This window comes from Vanellus vanellus (genome assembly GCF_965231255.1).
Source record: "Vanellus vanellus genome assembly, chromosome: 12".
In the NCBI taxonomy this organism is placed as follows: Eukaryota; Metazoa; Chordata; class Aves; order Charadriiformes; family Charadriidae; genus Vanellus; species Vanellus vanellus.
In genome coordinates this window covers 10,565,927-10,588,403 of record NC_138917.1, presented here as the reverse complement: position 1 = coordinate 10,588,403, position 22,477 = coordinate 10,565,927, and the positions used below count along the sequence as shown (strand labels likewise).

Below are 22,477 nucleotides of genomic sequence, written 5' to 3'. Positions count from 1 at the left end.
GCTGGGCGGCATCCTTACTCGGAAGCGGTCGTTCTCTTCCCTGTCCAGCATGGCATTGAGGAAGACCTTCCCGCTGAACTTGTCGATGGAGAAGATGCCCAGGGGCTCCTCGTCCACCCCTGGCCCTTTGATGCTGTAGATCACCCCCCCGGGCTGCTGCTTGTCCGATTTGATCTGCCCCAGGGAGAGCAGGGCTGGCGGTCCCAGGGCTGGGGGGTCCGTCCCCTGCCTGGGGTCCCCCTCTGCCCTGAGTCTCCCCCCCCCCCCCCCCCCCCCCCCCCCCCATGCCATGACCCCCTCCTGGGGTGCCCTCATGCAACCCCCTCTGCCCAGGGTGCCCCCCACCCCTCCGCCTGGAAGAGAGGGAGGGGGGATCCCTGCCTACCTGTACCAGGAGGTGGGGGATGCGCTTGTGGTTCTCCGAGATGCTGATGGGGGGGATCACCCAGGCCCTCTTCACCCGCCGCAGACCCTCGTGCTGCCGCCAGGCCTGGGGGGTGCCTGGGGCCTGGGCTGGGCTGGCACCCTGTAGGGGGGGGACACGGTTCTACCAGTGACCCCGAAACCTCCGGAGTGGGATGCACGGTGCTGGGGTGTAGGGCGCTGGCACCCCCTGATGGGGTCGGGTCTTGGGGAGCGGAGAGGCCACCCAGCTCCCCCAGGAGCTTTGTGTCGGTGGTCCCCTGGCACCCTGGTGTGATGGCGACAGGCGTCCCACTGGGCTTGCCAGGAAGGGGTGCCCCGCCAACAACCCCGGTCATCCCCTGGGCATCACCCCATGATACAGCTGGGCTGTGCCCCACGGGACCCCTGCGGTGGGGACGGAGGGGTTACCCTGGGCTGGAAGCGCCTGGCGTGGTCCCAGCCCGTGTCACCGTCACCACATGGATGTGGCAACGAGGGCAGAAGGGTCGGGGCCGGGTTTGGGCAGCACAGGTAGCCCGGCCGGAGCACAGAGCTGGGGCGCTGGGTGGGGATAAGGAACGAGGGGGGCTGGGATGGAACTGGGGGGCTGAGGGGAGGGGCGTGTTAGGAACAGGGACTGGGGGAGCAGGAGTTATGGGGGGGGCTGCAGTGAGGGTCAGGGAGCTGTGGGGGCTAGGATGGGCTTAGTGGCTCTGGGGGACTGGGCTTGGGGGGGTCAGGGAATTAGGGGTGTGGCATGGGGGTCTGGGGCTGTGGGGAGCAGGTGTGGGGGCTTGGGAGGGGGGGCCGGGAGCTGTGCATGCAGCCCACCCTCCCACCACCCCCCCCAGCTCCGCGCCACATTCCATCAGGGCTCAACCTCATCCTGGGCCCCGGGGACACGTACTGTCCCCTCTCCGGGGAGGGAGCACATCTGGGTAGCACCAGGCTGTGCACCCACATCTGCACCCACCCGTGTCTGCACCCGTCCTGCCCGCACCGCTCGGTGCCGGGGTGCCCCGGGGTGCCCCAGGTCCCCCTCCCAGGAGCAGGGCACCGGGGGTGGCTGTGCTGGGGGTCCATGGGGATGGTGTGGGGCCGAGCCAGGGGATGCGGGGTGGGCTGTGCGCCATTCCCACCAGGCGGGGAGGACAAGGGGCTTGTTTTGAGGCTGTGATTTTCGGTGCCCGTGGCCTCCAGCTGTCCCTCTGCCTCCTCCAGGAGAGCCCCCCCCCCTTCCCTGGGAGGCTGCTGGAGCTCAGGGCAGATGGGGAGTGTTGTGGGGGTGATGGGGGCCCTGCTGCTGTGGGGGGGCTGCCCTGCAGGTCCCTTTTCCTTCCCCTGCCCTGAGCACTCAGCCATGGGGTCCAGGCCAGAACCCCAATGGCCCCATGTGGCTCAGGCCTGAGACTGCGGTGATGGACTCTGGGGGGACATGCATGGACAGGGGGGTGCAAGGGGGTCTGGGACCACAGTTGGGGTGGGAAAGGGGGGAGCAGAGTGTTTCTGAGCACCTAACCCTCCCTCAAATCCCATCCCCCAGTTCACAAACGCAAGCAGTGTGCCGGAGTTGCAGGCTCCCCCCCTGCTGCCACCATCTGTGGGGTGGGAAATGCCCCAAGAGTGGCACCGAGCCCCCGTCACCCCTATCCCCATCCCCGCTGCCCCCAGGGACATGCCTCCGCGGCGTTTGGGGTCCGGCTGATCCCCAGCACCGCATCCAGGCTCCCCATCCTGGCCGGCCCTCCCAGACCATGGAGCTGGGGGGGTCCCCATTCCCATTCCCACCTCCATCCCCATCCCCACCCCTTCCCCATCTCCCCGCACCCCTTACCCGAGCGCAGAGGGGGGCGAGCAGGCAGGCGAGGAGGAGCGGGGGGCCCATGGCGGAGCGGGGCGCAGTCCGGCCGCCAGCCCCGAGCCGCTCGCCAGCCCCGAGCTAAAATAACCGCGGGGCTGGCTGAGTGACAGCACATGTGCTGCCGAGCGGGCCGGGGCCCCCCCCGGCCGGGCAGCTGTCCCTGCCGCCCCCCCGGCCGGGAGCCTGCACCCCCTGCCCGGCGGGGGCCCGGCGGGGCGGGCGGCGGGGGGAGCGGGAGGGGGGCCAGGCCGGGTACGGGGGGATGCGGAGGGGCGCGGAGGAGGGGGGGGGGGTCCCCCCGCTGCCCGGGGCTGGGGGCCGGGGGTGCGCGGCCCCCGGGGCAAAGCGGGCGGGAACGCGGCAGCTGTCGGCGGGCGCGCCCCGGGGATGCCGCGACGGGGCGGGCGGGGAAGGAGAGACCCGGCCCCGCTGCCACCGCCACGGCTGGTCCGGCACCGGCACCGGCACCGGCACTAGCAGCGGGACCGGTTCTGCCCGCCCCGTTCCGCCTCGCCATCCCTTCCAGGCGAGCCCGCCCCGGGATCCCCGGCCGCGCCCGGGGACGGTGCCGGTGCCGCCTGCGCTGGCGGCGGGGCCAGGGCCGGGGCAGGCTCGGGAGGGGCCCCGGTGTCCGGGCCCCGGCGGGTTCCCACGGGGCGGAACGGCCTCGGGCTGCTCCCGGAGCCCCGGCAAGGCCCCTGGCCCCGCCGCCCCGGTCCCGGTGCTGCCCCCGACCACCTGGGTCGGTCCCAACGTTGTCCCCCGACCCTCGGGGGCGGTCCCGGTGCTTCTCCCCGACACCCGCTGCCGGTCCCTGTGCTGCCCCCCGACCCCCAGGGCCGGTGCTGCCCCCGACCCCCGGTTCCGGTCCCGGCGGCACCGCAAGACCGCGGCACCAGGTGGCAGCATCGTCCCGGCCACCAGCCCCGACACCGGCGGTCCCCGCCGCCCCGGGTGCCGCAGCGGGGAGAGCCCTCCGCCCGCCGGCGCGGGGTCCCCGGTGGTCCCGGCGGCAGCAGGACTGGAAATCCGCCACCTCCCGGAGAGGACGGAGCTGGGGGGGGGGGGGGGGGGGGAGGGAGAGGAGGGAGGCATCCCTCGGTGCCATCCCTCTGCGGGGCATCGTTCGGGGTTTGGAGCATGGTTCAAGGTGTGGGGCACTGACACATGGGTAGGACACAAGGCGTGGGAAAAGGGACAAAGGGACACAAGATGTGGGATGCAGGATGTCTTCTGTCCGTCCCCAGAAGCTGAGCGGCGGTGGTAGGGGTGTCGGTGTCCCCAGGGACAGCGGGAGGGGACATGGAGCTGCACCATGAGTGGTTGAGCGTCAGGGACTGGTGACCCGCGGCGTGGCTGAGCCCTGGCGCGGGCAGCAGCGCTCGCTTGCCCGTCTGTCTGTCTGATCCCATCCATCCACCCCGCTCGCCCTGCCACCCCACATCAGTGTCACGGTGAGGAACAGCCCCGGCAGCACTGGCCGGGGGTCCTGGCGGCTGCCCCTGACCCTAACGCGCCGTGGCAGCGGGGCGGCCAAGCAGATGTTCCCTGCCACTGGCACCGTGGCGTGGGGGTGCGGGGGTGGCAGATGTGACGGGCTCTGACAAGGTGCCAGTGCCAGGTCGTGGTGCCGGTGCTGCTGGCCATGGGAGCTGCCGGGTGCCTGTGGCCCCCAACCCCCCCGCCTGACCACCAGCCCTGCACCACCACCCCCTGCCCCTCTTCTCTGCAAACCAGGGCTCCCACTGGGGTGAAGGGATTTGGGGTGCCACAGGTGCTGGGTCCAAACGGTGCCAGCCCAGGCCTGTGACCCCTCCTTGCCGTGCCGAGTTGGAAAAAGGTCACCCTATTTTGGAGGGGCCAGGTCATCCCCCCCCCTCCCCACTGACACCCTCTGATCTGCCCAGGCCAGTGCACGAGCTGTGGGTGTTGGAACCAGTCACATCCCTACTGTGTGTGCAGTGGGACCACTCGTGGCCCCAGTGCAGGGACTGGGGGGGTCTGAGCAGTGCCCCATCCCCACCACACCCAGTGACGGAGACAGCGATCAGCCGGGAGCGCAGAGCCGAGCAGCGAGGTGCCAAATGCCGGCGCAGCAGCCATAAAGCCACTGGAGCTTCATTTTTTTTTTTATATAGCAATAAAAGATAATGTCAGCTATAAAGCGCGAGAGTGGGTCCCGGCGTGCCGAGATGCCCGCTGAGCCCGGGGCAGGGACGAGCCGTTGGGAGCATGGCGGGGTGAGGGCAGCCCCCAGCTCCCTGGGGACACCCCCGCAAGGATGATACCTTGTTTGGGGTGAGCGGGTCCCCGGGTGACCCAGGGTGGGCTGCGGACAGGGGGATGATGCTGCAGCGGGGTGGGAGACGCTGCGGGATGGTCAGCATCGGTGGCGGGGACGGCGTTACAGCCGACGCATTAAAGATGCTACTTTGGGTTGTTGTTGTTGTTGTTTTAATGGTTTTATTGCGCGATGCCGGGGACGGGCCTGGCAGGCCTTAATGAAGGAGATTGATGGCTTAATAGCCTGTAGCCATTACGGGGTAATTGAATGGTTGTGTACATATGATCAGACCGTCGATGCAGACGTGGCTCGCAAGTGAAGTGCTTGGAGCTGCCGGGGGGGGGGACGGACATGCACGGCCCCCCCGCACCCCAGACAGATACAGTGTGGGGGAGCAGAGCCTATGGCCTTGGGGACCCCCGTCCATCCCTGAGGTCCAGGCTGTGCTGATGTCCCGGGGCTGCATCCAGCGGTGAGGGGGCGGAGCAGGTCTCCAAGTTCATCCCTTGGCACCCGGTCACCAAAACCCATCTCCAGCCGGCTCAGCTCCTGGCCTGGGCTTTGGGCACTGATACCAGGTGCTTTAATGAGGTTTTTAATTAACAGTTCCCATCTATAGGGATGAACAATGGTGGGGGAGTGGAGGTGGGAGCCGTGGAATTCCAGCATGGATGGCAGCCCCAAACCTGGCAGCAGCTGCAGCAAGCGGCTCCCAAAACCTGCGCCACCGACCACCCTCCCTGCGAAAGCCACCACTGAGGAGAAAAGGCGGCAGAGTCACAGCCGGGTCCCCGTGCCGAGGTGTGAGTCAAGCTACTCATTTTAGTATGTGACAACCAGGTGTTTTACAGTATTTGCTACCTGTGATCATCCATCAAAGCAATCGATAGCGTTCCTGCAGAGTTTTATTAATGATCTTGTCACCGGGCTGGTGCTGGGTGCCTGGGGTTGTCGAGAATGATAGATCATTAAGAGCTTTTGCTGCTATTTATTCTCCAGTGACCTTGTCTCTCTCCATTGTTGCTTGCTTAAGAGTTATGAATGTGAGACATGATAATTTGATATTGATCTATTTGGTAAGTTAAAAAATTTACTGCATCGTTGATGTTTTAACAAAGGATCCGCTCGGTCCCTCCCGCAGACCGGTGAGAGCCGCCGGTGCTCAGCTCCGCACGCCGCGGTGAGGGGGCAAGCCGTGAGCCGTGCCGGTGTGCCGGTGTGCCGAAGCGCCGGTGTGCCGGAGCGCCGGTGTGCCGGAGCGCCGCGCCTGCGTGGCGTGGGGTGGTGAGGGGTGGCTGCGTGAGCTTTGTGTGTCCCTGGTGCCTCTGGAGGGCCCTGTCCCAATGCCTTCTGGGCTTGAAGTACCAAATTCCAGGTGCTGGCACTGCCCTGGGACACACTGCCATGGGCAGGGTGCAGGGATGGACGCAGGGATGGACAGAGCGGGCGCACGGCTGGACCTGTCTGTGCAGGCAGGATGGAGTAGGATGGAGGGGCTGCAGCGGTGGAAGCCTGTCCCCATCCATGTCCCCTTTCCTGTCCCCTCTCCTGTCCCCATCCCATCCCTGCTCTCTCTGCCCAGAGCCACGTGTCTGCCAGCTGTCCCCGACACATCCCCTCCATGTTCACTAATAGCCCTTCCAGATGTTCAGGGCTCCACCGACCTTAACAAAGGTGTTCGATGTAATTCCTTGTGCTCCCTATTCCTCTTGCCATCCCTGCTGCTCCCAGGGTCCCACTGGCTGGCAGGGAAATCTGGGTCTCCCTGTCACCCCCTGGGCACCGGATAGGACCAGACCAGCATCCCACTGCCAAACTGCCTCCCCAGTGCACTGTCCCCACACCGGGGATGGACCCACTGGGTGGGGAGCTGCAGGGCACGACCGCCATCCCCTCCCCCGGCATTCATGGTCCCCATCGCCCACTGCCATGCTGCCGGCAGCTCACGCATGAAGTCAAACAGGGACAAAAATCCATTTATACAGGTAGGGTTTATCGATACCGCCTGTCCTCCAGGGAACTGATGACCTTCAGACGTGGGCGCTGGTGTCAGTGCACACACACACACACACACACACAGAGGCACATGCTATATAACTCATGCTGCGTCTGCCCCCACCCCATGCCGAACCGTGTGCCCACGGGCACCCCTGACATCGCTCCGTGCCAGGACCTGGCTGGCGTGGGAGCACCTGGGTGGGGAGATGCACTGGGTTGGTAAGCGCTGCCAGGATTTATTTGTGATTTTCTATTTATTCTTCCCTTCTGCTGGAAAAGGGGTGGCGGCGCTCGGTGGAGCAGGTTCACAGCAGGTTATGGGGCATCCCACGGCGACTTGGATCCCACTGGTGAGGGGTGCTCTCTAGACTCTCCCTCTCTATAAACCAAACTACGGGGAAAGTCGCTGAGTCCGTGGGAAAGGCCAGAGAGGAGGCAAAATTACCAGGCATCACCCACAGCTGGCTGAAGACAGGGGGTTAATCTAAAGAGTAATTTCACCTGGTGATGAGTTGCACGTGGCCGGAGGCAGAGCTATAACAGGAATGGGGATGAGCACCCAGAGAGGCAGATGAAGGTAAGGTGCCTGGGCAGCCCTCCCCACCCAGGCAGAGTAGCTTTTGTGGGTTGGCATCATGGGGCTGAGTGGGGCTTGTCTGCCCCTGAGCAGCTGCTGCTGGGACCAGCTCGGGGGGGATGAGGAGGTATTTGTGGTATCTGTTTTCCACCTGCCTCCCATCACCTGCATGGGGGCTAAATAGAGCAACTTTGGCCAGCACGTGCCTGCTGCCAGCACTGGCATGGGGGCACTCCTGGCCAGGGACCCCCCAGCGTTCATCCCACGCTTCCCTCATAGTCCCAGGGCTGCCCTGAGCCTCCTGCAAACAGCTCCTGCTCAAGGAAGGTGGTGGCCCTGCAGCTCCGGCTCAGTTCAGCCAAAGAGGAGACCGTGTGGGGTGAATCCTGCTTTCATTGGACTTTATTCATGGACCAGTCTGCAGCGAACTCAGACCCACCGCCGCTATTCACCGCTGGCACCTCATCAGTGTTGTCCTGGAGAGAGAATGGATGCAGTGGAGGACCAAACACCCCCCTGGGCTCCTCAGTCCTGGCCCGAGGCCGTGCTCTAGGCTGGGTAAAAGCGCTGCAGAAGCTCCTTCTTGTTGACTTTTCCCATCTGGTTGCGCGGGATCTCCTCCACCACGATCAGCTCGGTCGGGATGGTGTAGGGTGCCATGGTCTCCCTGCAACGCAGAGGCACAGTCCGTTATGGCCAACAGACCAGCGCTTCCACCCCCTCCGTGCTACAGAGCCTGTCCCAAGACCTCGCAAACGCTGCTGGATTCTGGGGTGGGGTGGGGATTTACTCCAGGACCCTGCATCCTGCAGCCCATCGTGGTGTCCAAGCAAGCTGCCCCAGCCGCGGCTCTCCAGGCAGCGGGAGCACAGGCGAGTGGCTTTGGTTTGCCCTGGAGAACATGCCCCGGCTTTCTCTTAAGGGCTCAACGCAGACCCCGAGAGAGTGGCAGGTCTGGGTGGTTCACTGGTCACGCATTTCTGTGCTGCAGAAGAAGGAGGGCTGGAGAGCAGCCCCCCTGCAGGATGAGCTGTCCTGGGGGCACCCACAGCCCCACCTACACCCCAGGAGCCCATTTAGGCTCAGCCCTGGGCTCCAGCCCCCTCCTGGGCTGTGCTGTGGGGTGCCCGCTCCCAGCCTCTCTCCGCAGGGACCTCAGCCCTGTGTTGCCAGCAGCTCATCCCTCGAGGGCCCCCTCAGAGGTGCAGAGCTCATCTCCAGCCCTGTCTCCTGGGAGGACCTTGGCCCTCCATCATAGCTCATCTCTGCCCCTGTTTTGCTCCTGCCTGTGTTCCCCGCTGACCCGGCTCATCGCTTGCTGTGTTTGGGGCTGCCCGTGGACCCCGTTACCGGTACCCGGTTCTGCCGGCCGCGTTCAGCCCCGTCGGTGAGGGCACTGCCTGCGCTGGGTCACCCTGGGCTGCCAACCCTCTCATGCAGCACCCCCCGAGTACAACACACCCCGAAACACCCTCCCACCCCTCGGGAGGGGGTGCAGAGAGCCTTCGGTAAGCGAGGCAGAGGTAGAGCCCCTGATGCGGACTCATCAGCCCTCCTCGTTAGGAAGGGGAAGGAGCGCAGTGGTGTGATGGATGCTGGACCCCCCCCCACGTGTCCTGGCGCCGCACCCCAAGGACCACAGGTGGGCCACCTCCCCAGTGACTTGTAGCCACACGCTCTGGCCCGCAGGGGGTCTTCCCGCTGCGGGAGGGAGTCTGAGCGCCGAGCATCGTCCCCCGTGCCCTTTGCAGAGCGCGCAGGGGGGGCTCTCCTGCCTTCTGCTGCCTGTGTGTCACCAACCTGGGGCCATGCCCAGCTCCGGCAGCGTCCTGGCACTGGCTCTAACGCGAGGTGCCAAGTCTGCTGAGCCCTTCAAACCATCGCCCGGCCCTCCTCCCCCCCCCCCCCTCCCCTCCTGCCACCAGCACCCCCTGCCATATGGACGCCTCTAACTCGGGATGGCGCCTGTCGCCGGGAAGCGGGATTGGAGGCGAAAGCCGCAAAATGAATCACTCTGAAGAGGGACATGTGTCTCCTGCCAGGGTGTGCGAGAAAAAGGGCCGAACGAACGTAAGTGACATAAAAAATAAAGGGGAGAGACATGGCGAGAGGGAGAAGCAGGCGGGGGGGGGGAGCTGGAGCGGTGCCGGGAGCCAGCGCTGGGCAAGGAGCAGCAGCCCCGGAGGAGCCCGGGTGGCCTCTCTGACCCTCCGAGGGCTTCTGTTTCTGTGCGGGCGGAACAGCATCGTGTCTGCCCACAGAGCTGGGGACGGCGGTGGGAAGAGATGTGCAGGGACAAGGGGGACACGCTGGGAGGGGGACAGGCAGGGGAGCACGTGGGGGGCTGAGCGCAGCCCCCTGCCCTGCGCCAGGGAGCCCCAGAGCAGCACGCCGTGGGTGGCAGACAAAGGGCTCTGCTGGGGACACCAACGTCCCTGCCAGGAGGCTTAGGGACGAGCAGCCACCGCGCAGTATGGTGAAGATCTCCCTGCCCTGCTCTCCATCACTCCTGCCCCGCGCTGAGGCCATCTCCTGGATGGAGAACCCCCACAGCACCGGACCCTGTACCGACCAGCACAGGCTGAGTCTGGCCGGGAAGGGGCATCTCAGCGTGCAAGAGGACATCCGTAAAACCAAGCAAAAGCTGCTGATGGCCATGGGCTGCCCTGGGAGGAGTGAGAGTCCCAGACGACCGGCAGCCAGAGGGTTAACCTGCGCGCAGCAGCAGGAGGGACACCCTGGCAAGGTCTTGGCCCCTCTGCCCCAGCAGCCACCCCCCTGTGCCGCTTTGGTTTCTTTGTTTGCTTCTCTTCCCCCGCTACGTAACTGTTTAATCAGAGCAGCAGCCGGCCAGCTAGCGTCTTCCTTGCATTTGCTAAATCGCAGTCCCCCAACTGTGATTTTTGCAGATCCAGGGGAAATCTTTAATTGGCTGCTGCGCAGCCCCTGATGAAACAAGTGCTCCTGCCGCTTACAAAATAGCGCCAGCCTCGCCAAAAATATCCGCAGCCCGAAGGAGGGAGTTGCCAGGAAAAGAAAGAATCCACTATTAAATATTTTGCTAATGGAATATTGGTGATAAACCTGGTGATTCTGCTTCCTGGCTTCCGCCTGCTTATGTTCCCACGGCTGATGCCCGAAACCTCGGCACTGGCTGCTCTCTGACCAATTTGAACGAGGAGGTGCAGGTCTCCATGCCGAAACCTTGCAGGATGGCAGGCGGCTGCTGTGTGCCACGCTCACCGGTACTGGGGTGACACCGTGCAAGGCCCATGAGCAATGGTGTCCACCCCCCACACACCTCCAAACCCCAATGGGAGAGGTCTCTGGGACTAACTGGGGACCGGGCTGGGCCGGCTTCCAGCGGGTAAGGCGGCAAGCAAGGAGCGATTGCAGCAGCACCGGGGAAAATGCTGCGCAAATGTTCTCGCTGCTGGGAAAACACGGAGCTCCCCCTGCCCTGGCGCCTGCTCTGGGCTGTGCTCTCCGCCGGCGGCTGAGCTCGGGGCTGCCGGCAGCACCGCTGGCTGCGGGGACCTCCTGCCCCGCGGGGTACGAGCCGCTTGGCCACACCGCACAGGTCATTTGTCAAAGGTACTTTTGGGGCGAGAGGCCCATTCATTTCCATTATCTCGTGTGCTCGGCGACCTCCTGGTTGGAGCTGTGGTCTTCTCTCCATCCCCAGAGCCCGAGGCACTATGTCGCTGCCGGCCGCCCCTTCAGCCCTCCTCTGACATGTCCCCCAGGAGGATGCTGCGGGCTCTGAGCCTGTCTGCTGTCCACAGCAGCCCTGCCGCGCCGCTCACCGTACACTGCGGCGCCCTGTGGCTTCTTACCTGGCCCATTCCTTCAGGTCTTTCACGGAGAGCATCTTCCCCTTGTGCAGCTGCACGACAGCGCTGACCCGCTGGCCCCAGACCATGTCCGGAGGCCCGATCACAGCCACGTCTGCAGAGAGAGAGCAGAGGACTCGGCCTGAGAAACTTTAGCGATTTTTGGGGCCAGAGGGTGGGGTAGAAAGAGGGGCTCAGCACCTCCGGCAGGCGCCAGCAGCAGCGGTGCGCAGGGAAGAGCAGCGCGTGGAGGAAGATGCCGTGGGGTGTGGGTACGGGAGAACACCGGGGGCTTTTGTGCTGACGCAATTTCCAAGAACAGAGCCTTTCACCCCGGAAAACGCAGGAAGCCCCACGGTTTCAGCAATTTAGATTGAAGGGGGAGGAATATGATGCACAGAGTGGTGTGGAGCCGGGGGCACCACTTCCATCCCCTCGCACAGGGTCACGCACAAGGGCAGGACAGATTTAATTACCGTCTCATTTTCAAAATCAGATGAGAGCTGCTGCTGACTCGGCACCCGGCCGCAGGCTTCACCGCTTCAGCCCCGAGAGACAAGTAACGGCAGGCTTTAAATGCAGCCTGCTCTCCACTCGCTGGGACCCAGCCTCGCTAATGGGAACTCTGGGAAACAGCCTCCAGGCACGAGCCCTCGGGCAGCCTCACGTGGCGCTCGCCGAGCCAGGGCTCTCGCTCGAGCCAGGCTCCCACGCACTGTCCCTCCTCGGCACGGCGTGCTGTGGGATGCCGGTGCCGTGGGATGCCACGGGGACTGGGGAAGAGCAGCGTACCTGTGATGTACGGGTGCGCGAGCAGATGACGCTCCACCTCCAGAGCACTGATTTTGAACCCCCCGTTTTTGATGATGTCTACCGAGGTGCGGCCCTTGATCCAGTAAACGCCATCTTTGTAAGCTGCCGTGTCTCCTGAAAAGCAAAACAGGCTCCATCAGAGGCCGTCCCCTTACTTCTCCTCTGCCTTTCCTGCCACGCAGATGTGACGCTCGGGCGATGCCCCGGGCAGGCGCTGAGCCCGGCTGCCTCCGCTGACACATGGGGAGAGCCACGCTCAGCACGACGGTCACGAGCATCTCTGCAGAGACCCCAGGGATGGGGTGTCAGCCTTCCCCACGCGACAGCCTGCTCCTGGGGACATGCAGAGGGGAGACAGCCGTTGCTTTGCTGTGGAGGAAAAGGGAAGGTGGCGGCCGTGCACCCACAAGTCCTTTAATAAGGAAGCAATGAAAATAGGAGCCACCGCTGCAGGTGGGTATGTTCCCCAGCACACCCTCAACATGGACCACAAGATAAGCAGGCTCCGGCTCAGCCCCTTCCTCGTCTTCCTGGCAATCCCCCGTCACAAAGACCTCGTATGTCCTGTCCCAGTAGGACGTGACTCCTCCTGGACCTCTGCCATCACCGGGGCTGCTCAGCCCCCATCGCGTAGTCCCCAGCCTGCTCGCCCGTGCCAGTGATGAGACACGTGCCTCCAGCAGCCTCCAAAACCTAGAGTGGGTCTTTCCTAGCAGCTCCAGCGCCGTGTGCGTGCCCCGACCACAGCCACCAGCCCCTGCCATCCGCTGGAGCAGCTGTTGCTCTGGGGATTTCCAGCTGTTAATGCCACTGCTGGCGAAGGGGGGCTCTCCCCCGCTCCCGCGTGGCTCCTAGTAATAAGAAAAGGTGGGGGACGACATCGGGAAGATGACTGTCCTAAGCAACATGTTGGATCCGACCTGTCCTTTCTGCAGGGGGAGAAGGCGTGTGGCAGGTGTGATGCGGTAATTAGCCGCTCGCGCCGAGGCTGAGAAGATTGAGGAGAGAGGTCATGTCAGCACAACCTGGCTAAATGCTTAACAAGCTGGTGCACTTTGATAGCTACTTAAGATGATTACTCACATCCTGCTAATAGAGCCTTTGCCAACCGGTGGGCGAGGGGGGGGGGCTGGGGACCACGCATTTCCATTTCAGAGCCTTGATGGCAGCACCAGGGGGGCCCTTAGCTCTCCCCTCGCGCGTCAGTCTCCATCCTCTCCGTAATGATACGCGCTGCCATTGTGTCCACACACCCAGCCTGCTCCCCGCTGCGGCATCGCTCGCAGACCGCGTTTCCCTGCTGGCTGGAAAGCTCAAACGTGGAGATGAGACGGAGATTGGCAGCGGGGGAAAAAGCCGCTTCCAACAGAGCAGGGTGAACCGGCACCGCCGGGGCTGCAGGAGTTCCCACGCTCGCTTGCCTCGCTCTCCGTCCAGGCGCATGTCCCACATTTGGGGAATAAGGACAGCCCGGGGTCCTGGACCGCAGCATCCCTGCGGCTGGCAGCCAGGAGGACCTGCTAAACCTCGGGTTTGGGTGAAAGCTGTGCGAGGAGCATGTGGGCTCTGGTAAGGGTCAAGACCTGGGGACTTTGTTGGGTGGCCCAGGGAAAAGCCTCTCCACTGCACCCCAGGACCACGCGCACCCCAGTCCTCTCCTTCAGAGACGAGGTCCCCTCTCCTCCGGGGGACTCACCCAGCAGAGGTGAGCACACCTCCGCCGTTCACATCGCTGAACCCCACCTCTGCCTTGCTCCCCTCCTCCCCAGTGCCCCTTCTGCCCCCCCCTCCCTCCCCCCAGTGCTGCTTTGCAGCGCTCCCGGCACACTTCACATCCCGGGACATCTCCACCAGCGACGCAGCGGTACAAACCCCCATCTCCAGCTCACCTCCGGCACGCCGCAGAGTTTGCACGTCGTGCGCGCACAGGCAGCGAACGCCCAGAGATTTATGGTGTCAGAGCAATGAACTATCCGAATCGGTTCTGAAATTGGGGTTGTTCCCCAAAAGAGCTGTGTCCCTGCCCGGCTGGCACGCGTCACAATTCTGAGCAGCTCATCTTGCTCCGTTCGGCCAGGGAATGATTAATTGTTCCTGTATTTGCCTGCCTGCCTCTTGGCACTCTCCTGGATGTTGAAGGCTGTCTGGAATATTTTAAAGTTGTGGGAGAGTTTTAAACTCGGGCTCTCTGGGTGTTTGGCTGCTCGGGGTTGAAAGGAATTCATGACTGCTGTGATGAACTACCTTCTGCGCCTGGTATCACTGTGGCATGTGTGACTGACACGGGACTGGAGAGTGAACATTAATTAAAACGTGGCACTGGGGGACCGGAGAGCCACGAGCTTTCGGCAGGGAGATCAGGAGCTGCTTATTCATACAGAGAAGACAGGGAGAGGAGAGGGAATTCAGACCTGGTTCAATGACATACGGTTCCCATGTTGCTCTTCAGGATTTAAGCACACAAAAAGCTGCCACATTTGCATTTTCCCCGCTCTGCGATGGGGAGAATGGTCCCAGGGAAAGGTCCAGGGGACGGTTGGGTCCATGAGACAGACCTGGGTGGGGGCAGGCGATTTCTCTGCACCGAGGTCTCCCGCTGTGAAAGCTGAAGGGCTCTGCACTTGCCCGGACGACTCGCTCCCCTTATCTCTCCTTGCAACGAGCAAGGACCGAATTCCCATCCCTGTGTGCCCTTGAGTCTGTCGGGGAGGTGTCAGCCACGGCTGATTTCACTGGAGCCCGTTTGCAAAGCAAACTGCCAGGGCAGAGCCTGTCACCAGGGTCTTGTCTCTGCCCCGCTCCCGTCCCCCCGTGCACGGGGACGGGGCAGAGCGGGACACGCGAGTCCCAGCATTGCCGGGCCTCCGATCCCGTTTCCAGCGAGGGAAGTACTCTGTGCTTTGCTTGCGGCAGCGGGATTTCAGGGCATGTCTGTACCATAACGCGACACCGGAGCTGGCAGCAGCCTGAGCTCGTGGCACCATGTGGAGCACCCGTCCCGGCCCCGCGAGCTGCTCCGAGGCGCTGCGCTGGAGCCCGGTGGTGGAGCAGGCTCGTTAGGCTGGGCGACAGAGCGGGCTCGTTAGGCTGGGCACTGTGCCCGGCTGGCTCAGCTGGGCGGCAGCTGGAGCCAGGCAGGCTGATGGCTAGCCTGCACGAGCATCCCTGCACGGCCATCAACAGCATCCCGGCATGGCCATCGCCAGCATCCCTGCGTGGCCATCAACAGCATCCCTGCGTGGCCGCCCCCTGCCTCCCCGGCTGCGGCAGAAGCACGGGCAGGGTCTGCTCACACCTGCCCGTGGAGACGTGCCCCACACTCAGAGAAGTGCCACTGCCAACTGTGAAATGTGCTTTTTGAAGATGCCCAAGCTGTCGCCCTCCCAAATGTTCCCCACACAGCCATGGACTGGGGGAAGAGTCGTTTCAGACTGGGCGTAGAGAGGGAGGGGGGAGACCCTCTCGCCGCTCACTTTCCATCCCCATGCTCCCCACAAATGCCATCGCTGCTTCTCGCGTGGGTCCCTCCAGCCCCGTCAGCAGCAGGGCATGGCGGGTGGTCAGCACTGTTATTGTGATTATGGTGAGCTTCTGGGATGAGCTCTGGGACGAGCTCTGTAATTCCCCCCCCCCCCGTCTCTTCTTTTCTGTCTCCTCTCTCCCGTCAGCCGAGCATCAGGGTCTTGCTGTCACTTCCCACGCTGACAGGACGGAGCACGCTCCGGGGGACCGCCGTCCGCCGAGGACAGCCACATTACCCTCTGCCCTGCGCCATCTGCTACCAGCCGAGCACATCAGGACGGCGTGTGCGCCGGCACATCCAGCACAGCCAAGCACTTGCTGCCTCCCAGGCCAGCGGGGATTTCCTGGGCCAGCGAGACTAGTTAAAAGGCTGCTGTCGTTCGCTTAATGACTCTCCCCCCACACGCTGCCATTAAAACAGTGCTAAGAGCATCTTTTCCAAACCTGGCACTGCACCCAGGGCCTGTGGCAAGGGATGCGCCCTCCTCCCCGGGGCTCCTGACGCGGGTGGCAGTGCATGAGCCCAGCCAGCCCCTTGCAGGCAGCCCCGCCGCCGGTGCCGGGCTCCGTCCCTTCCGACTGCCCCGGCTTTTTCTGCTGCATGACGCAGGCAGCCGCCTCCAGCGGGCTGCAGACCACGGTGCTCCTCGCCCAGCACCCTCTGAGCGCTTCGCCGGTCCTCAGCAGGCAGGGGCAACTGGGGCAACGGGGAGGGATTTCTGAGGGGGGCAACAAAGCTCTCCCCCCCTCTCTCACCCCGTGAGGTGACACCACCTTCCAAACCACATTTCTGCTGACCCTCCTTTGCAGACGGCCGTGCCCGTGGCTCCCGGCTGCTCCCAGGGAGAGCGCAGGGAGAGGAGGGATGCTGTGGAAGCGGTTCATCAAACAGCGGGTTCATGGTGTGGTTTAGCCCCGGTTGGCAACTAGAGCCGCACAGCCGCTCGCTCACACGCCCCCTTTCCCCCACCCCCGTCCAAGAAGGGGAGGGGGAGAAGAGGAAAAAAAAAAAAAGGAGAGGATAGGGAGCAAAAAAACCCTTGTGGGCTGGGATAAAGACAGTTTAATAGAAACAGTAACAGAAAAGGAAAAATAACAGTAATAATAACAATAATGACAATGACACGGGTCACTCTCACTGCCCAGTGAATTGGCACTGTCCGGAGCAGTGATTGTGGATTCCCACCCCCCGGCTAACCCCCATGTATATACTGCGCATGACCTCTATGGTATGGAATATTTCATTGGCCATTCCATCCTTCTGTCTATTCTTCTATGGGAAGCTGAAAAAAAGTCCTCGAATAGTGTAAACATCATTTAGCAACAACTAAGACCCATAGGTATTATTGACATTCCTTTCACAGCCATCGCTAGAAAGAAAATTAACCCTTTCCCAGCTGAAACCAGGGCAGTTCAATACCTGTCTGATCCTGCTCCTGAACCACCACCTCTTCTCGTGTGAAATGGGGACAACTGCCCTGGTGACTGCCTGGCCACCTCTCCTCTCTGTGCACGCCTGCAAATGCCTCAGGGCATGGCTCCCATGTGTCCAGCCTGGCCAGGAGCCGCTGGGCCGCTGTGGCTGGAGAGGAGCCCAGCCCACCTGAAGATGGGTCTGGTCCTCCTGCTCCTTGTGCCTGTTCTGCCTCCAGAGCTGCCCGGTCCTCCTCTGGTTTCAAGAGGACTGACGTGAGCTCGCAGCAGTGAGACAATCTCAGCTCGGGAATGGTGAACCCCAAGAGCACCCCATCACCTCTCCAGCCTCCTCCCAAAGCCTTTCCCATCCTCCTCCCTCCGGCACAGGAATCGCCCCGGCAGCGCACAACAGCAGGGTCAGGACAACCGTGCCCGTGCTCAGAGGCATCCCGCAGCACGGAGACAGAAACAGTATTTGCTTCCTCGCAGCCAGCTGCGCGGGGAAGAAGATTTTGGCTGATGAGACAATTACGGTCTCTGACACCACATCTCCACCTCTGCTTGCCCGGGCTACCTCCGACTGGGCTCCTTTCATCAGACAAAGCAGGCGGCGGCAGAAGCCTCCGTCGCACGTGGCTCAGCTCCGGTGCTGCGGCGCAGCTGATGCTGGCGAGGCCATGGGATTATTGTTTCCCTGACAGCAGCCGTCACCGCTACCTTTGGATTTGTTTCAAGATGCTCAGTGGGCATCTGTTCTGCGAAATGTTAAAGGCTCTGCTGAGCTGCATACTGAACAGGCTCCGGCGCCGGTTGAGCTGGGGGTGGGCTGCACTTTGCTGGAGGTTCAGACAATTATATATATATATATATATACATATATATATATAATCATAGAATCATAGAATGGTTTGGGTTGGAAGGGACCTTGAAGATCATCTGGTTCCAACCCCCCTACCATGGGCAGGGACACCTCCCACTAGACCAGGTTGCTCAAAGCCCCATCCAACTTGGCCATTATAGATATAGATATAGAAGATATAGATATAGATATAGATATATAGATATAGGTATAGATATAGATATAGATATAGATATAGATATAGATGATATAGATATATAGATATAGGTATAGATATAGATATAGGTATATAGATATAGGTATAGATATAGGTATAGATATAGGTATATATATATAGATATAGGTATATATATATAGATATAGATATAGATATAGATATAGATATAGATATAGATATAGATATAGATATAGATATAGATATAGATGTAACAGGCAGCAGGCTGGTTTGAGGCGCATGGCTCTGAGCAGCAAGGGGGATGTGGCTGGGCCAGGCCACCCCATCAAGCTGCAGAAGGCTGCCCGAAAGGTTCAGCACCCTAAAGCGAGCTGTGGCCATCTCCAGCAGCCTGCGGGCTCAGCGGGCACCACGCCACGCTGGCCCATGGCTCAGCCCGTGAAGAGCACAGGCTGGCATGAACCACGGCGGGAACCATCAGGCGCTGAGGGAAAGGCATAAAAGAGCTTTCCCAGGTTACTTCTGCTTTAAAAATGAGGCTTTTTGGTAAGATCTATTTAGAGGGAAGGGTTGTCTATAGATAGTTATTTGGCAATGGCTGCTGGACTGGAGATGCGTGCCTTGCCCAAATGAACTCCAGACAGCAGCCAAGCTGCAATGGAGACCCTATTTCCAAACTCAAACCCCAGAGATTTCTGCAATGAGGTTCTTCAAGTTGCAAAATACTTGTTGCGGAGATGAAAGGGCCCTTGTGAGCCTGCCGCTACGGCCTTTAGTTTGCGCACCTCCTTCGCAGAGCGGAGAGCTCTCCCAGCGACTAACACGGTGCCTGAGCCGCTTTCCCAGGACGCGCTGAACGAGACCCTCTCTGCTCCCAAGAGCGGAGCTACAGGAACAAACCCTCCCCGGAGCTCCTGTGCCAACACCCTGGCCCAGGGGTCGGCTCATTCCTGGCAAACACGGCACCGTTTCTACACCTGAGGTGTCACGAGCAAACATTTGAACCGGCTATTGACCAAGAGAACGCTTTGGCTGGAGAAATGAAATGCTGAGCAGCTTGGAGAAGCTCCGAGAGCGCAGACGTGCACGGGGAAAAAAATGAGACTTCTCAGGTAAATCACGAGGCACGGTGACTTCAGCCCAGTCTGGATACAGAGCTGCCTTAGGTTCTGCTGGAAAAACCCAACGAACGGTGACAGCGTTCCCCTCGCAATGGGTCTGGCCCCACGGGGCATCATTAAGCAAAGCTCTCAGCCCTGCAAAGGCTGCTGAGGAGAGGTTGGCACCCAGGAGCTGCCCCCCAGGAGGAGCCCACCGCAGACACAGCAGCTGCCGGCACAACGTCCCCGCTCACCGGGGACAGATGTCACTCGGATGCCTGGAAGGACGGCGAGACGGAAGATTGTTTGGTAACACGTGTCGCCAGCTTTGCGGCAATGACAGTGTCGGCTGCGCCGCGACGTGCAAGCTTCAGCTGCGGGGCTGCGAGCCGAAAACTGGCACGCCGAGATGACAGGAGAGCAAACGCGGCACCACGCCGACTTGCAAAACTGTCAGGCGGCCTTTCCTGGCTTCTGGGGAGGTTCTTCACCATCCCCACATTATTTCTGCACCTATCCCTTCGTCTTCAAAGCTCCCCAGGAGAGACGCGGCAGGCGTTGCCCAAGCCGCTCGCCGTGCCGCCCCCGGCAGACGGGAGGCAGGACAGCACGGGCACCCGAGGACAGGCGCCGCGAGGTTTGCAAACCGAAGCCACGCAGTCCGCCAACGCCGCGAAGGCAGCCTGGCCCGGGAGCGTCAGACCCAGCGGATTTTGCTGTTTGCAGCTGCAATACGAAAAAACTCGCTCAGGACCTCCTTGGCTGCGTTGCCGGGCAGGATCGAAGCTGGGCAGATGCTGGTAGTGCTCGGCATTGGCAGCGCTCCTGCCCGTCAGCAGCGGGGAAAAGTGGCAGGGAAGGGATGCCAGCGCCCTGGAGTCCTCCTGCGGTGTCGGAGGAGAAAGCCCCAGCCCCGCTTTTGTGTGTTATCAAACCTAGTCCAGCTTGAGGACGTGGCGCCCGAAGGACGGGAGAGTTGGGACGCTCATGACTGTCTCCTCAGGGCATCCCACCACAGAAGGGTCTGCGAACGTCCCTGCCGCTCCTGTTCACAATGACACGGTGCTCTGGCAGACCTATTGCCGCGCAGCACAAAATACGGAGAAACAGCGAAACACCCCTTTGAAAGGGAATCTATTTTGTTAAGAAGAAAAAAGTGGATCATTTTCACCCCCCTGCCATGGTGGCAGCTAACGCTCTCACGGGGAGCTCCAGAGTCTTGATCAGATGCTGCAAAACACCCCCCTGCGTGGGGCACAGGGTACCGGCTCAGTGATTTGCTCCTGGAGGAAAGCGCTTGCTGACCCAGCAGGCTGGAGCTGCTCGTTTAACAGTTTTCTGGCTGCTGGAGCGGCTTTTCCAGGTTTCGGAAGTGCCCGTGGAAAAAAGCGACGGTGAGGAGCCCAGGGAGGCAAGCCGGGTCTCCGGGGCCGGAGCGGCGCGGGGGATGCTGGTGGGCTCTTTCCTGACAGCAGCAGAATGTGGTTTAAGCATTTTCTAATATTAATTAGACCTTTTGCTGTTAACGAATCATTCCAGGTTTTGCAAATTAAGTCTCGGCTTTCGAATGCTTCATGCAGAGCCCAGCCCAGCACTCCTCAGACAGCAGGGCTGGAGAGCAGGGGTGTCTCGCAGCCACTTTTCCAGGAGACGCTGACCTGCAGGGACGCAGAAGAGAGCCGTATGGATGCTCCTTTGGGGACAGTCCCCCCCCGTGCTGCCTGCGGACAGGGCAGGATGGCAGGGGACAGCCAGCAGACCTCCCTCAGACCCCACAGTGTGCCCCACGGGGTCTCCATTGACGGCCCAGCCCGGACGGTCCCTAAGAAAGCATTTTGATCGGTCACGCTCCAGTGCCGCAGCACGGATCCGTGCCCCCAGCCTGGCTCAGGACCAGCCCTGCCGCTTCGGGGATGGGGCTGCATCAGCCCCATAACCACCGTGAGAAAGCATCAGCCACTCCAGCTGTGCCGAGCGGAAAAACTGAGGGGCAGCTGCTGAGGGGCTGTCGGGGGGGTCGGGGGGAGCAGGATGCTGCTGCCCATCCAAATCAGAGCCCGGGCTACCCCTGCCCTGCCAGCACGGCTGCTCCCAGCTCCGTGCCGCCGGCTGCAGCGACCTCCCAGCACTGCTGCCACACTGCCGACGCTCCGCTCCTGCCAGGCTTGACACCTGCTCTTTTGGGAGCCTTTAAGTTGGTTTTGTTCTTTTTTTTTTTGTTGTTGTTGTTGTTGTTTTTTTTCCAAACTCCAGGAGGAATCCCCTGCTGCCAGCTGCTCTCCTGGCACTACGATCCCTCGTTTCCAGAAATAAGAGACAGAGCGAGGCGCTCGTCCTCCTGCATTCCTCCGCACTGCCTGTACCCGGAGAATTGCCGCTCGCGCCAAAGGAGCGTGTCGGGGGGACCGGCAGGCTCCCAGCTGGCAGAACCCCGGGAAGCTTGCAGGGAGGCAGTCGGAAAAATCCATCTTTGCCCTTCTCCAGTGCCTTTCAGCTGAGGATCTCAAAGCGCGCTGATCCGGAAGCTAATTAGGCAGAAATGGGAACAGCTGGCAGGACAGCGGCGGGATGTGAAGCGGCCTCGCTGGCTGCTCACACCGCAGAGCAGTGGGCTGAAGGCTGCGCATCCATCTCTGCCCTTACCCTGGGATTAGCTCTTACCTGTCTCCCACTTCCCTAAAGTGGTTGTTGATGCTCTGGGTCATCCCAGAGAGATGCAGAGCTCACCCTCTGGCAGCCACACATCAGTGATTAAGATGATGATTTATTTTCCAGGCAGGATTGGTCCTGGGCAGACGGTGAAGAGCCTGAGCCCTAATCCTGATACTCTCCCTGGTTTGGCGAGCAGAGCAAAAATCTGGGGGCTCAAACCCCCTTTGCCTGAACAGGGCTTTGCGGGACTATGCCTCAGTTCCCAGGCCAGGTTTCACCAGCGCACACAGCTGAATGGGGGCACGCAGGGGCCCAGCCGAGGCTTGTGACGGCCATCCTGCCCGCTCAGCTGCGACGGTCACCCTGCCCACTGAAAGGCAGCTGTGGGACCACAGCTGGCAGGCAGGTCCTCCTGCCTTCGGGCACAGCTCTTCCCAAGAAGCTGGACAGGATCAGGTTCCTGCCTGCAGATTAGGTCCATTCCGGGCTGTGACACACACCCCAGCAGCAGAACGCAGAAACGCTCCTTCCCACTCTGAAAACCGACCTTTCGGCTTCGGGAGCATCCTGCAGCAACGAGCTCCGTGTGCTCACCACCCATCACATGGACAAGCACTCCTTTCATGGATTTCAAGTTTCCCTGCTCCTTCCAGGGCAGCCCTGTGTCTCACTGGTCTCCTAAATCCACGGAAATTATTTTTTTGTAGGTAACGCAGACACAGCGGGGCTGGGAAGCTGCCGAGCGTGGCATGGCAGTGACACTCCTGCAGCCGCTCTGCCCGTCTTCCCATCCCTCTTGGCACAAGCTCCCCGCGCCGCTCCCATCCCCAAGCCCGATGCTCGAACAAATGGTTTCTTCCCACTGCCAGAGGTTCCTCTGCTTGAGAAAACCCACAGGAGGAGACGTGAGGTGGACAATTAGAGGATGAGTGCTAAAGGCCATCTATAGGAATTAGATAATCTGTCCTCTCTGCGGCCAAGT

At 61.7% G+C, this 22,477-nt stretch overlaps 2 protein-coding genes across 2 annotated transcripts in view; both read right to left on the bottom strand.

Annotated features, from left to right (window-relative positions):
• CDH15 (cadherin 15) overlaps window positions 1-2,321 on the bottom strand; it is a gene marked incomplete at its 3' end in the record, with an annotated part of 5,941 nt that extends 3,620 nt beyond the window's left edge. Inside the window, 3 exon segments of the mRNA XM_082489632.1 lie at window positions 19-174; window positions 386-526; window positions 2,240-2,321. Of these exon segments, the coding sequence (XP_082345758.1) occupies window positions 19-174; window positions 386-526; window positions 2,240-2,290 (348 nt within the window). The 5' untranslated portion in view covers window positions 2,291-2,321.
• Window positions 2,322-7,519: 5,198 nt separating this feature from the next.
• ACSF3 (acyl-CoA synthetase family member 3) overlaps window positions 7,520-22,477 on the bottom strand; it is a 67,518-nt gene continuing 52,560 nt past the window's right edge. The window contains exons 8-10 of the mRNA XM_082489539.1: window positions 11,751-11,885; window positions 10,962-11,073; window positions 7,520-7,792 (exon numbers count right to left, since the gene is read on the bottom strand). Coding sequence (XP_082345665.1) covers window positions 7,675-7,792; window positions 10,962-11,073; window positions 11,751-11,885 — 365 coding nt within the window. The 3' untranslated portion in view covers window positions 7,520-7,674. The remainder of the gene's footprint in view (window positions 7,793-10,961; window positions 11,074-11,750; window positions 11,886-22,477) is intronic.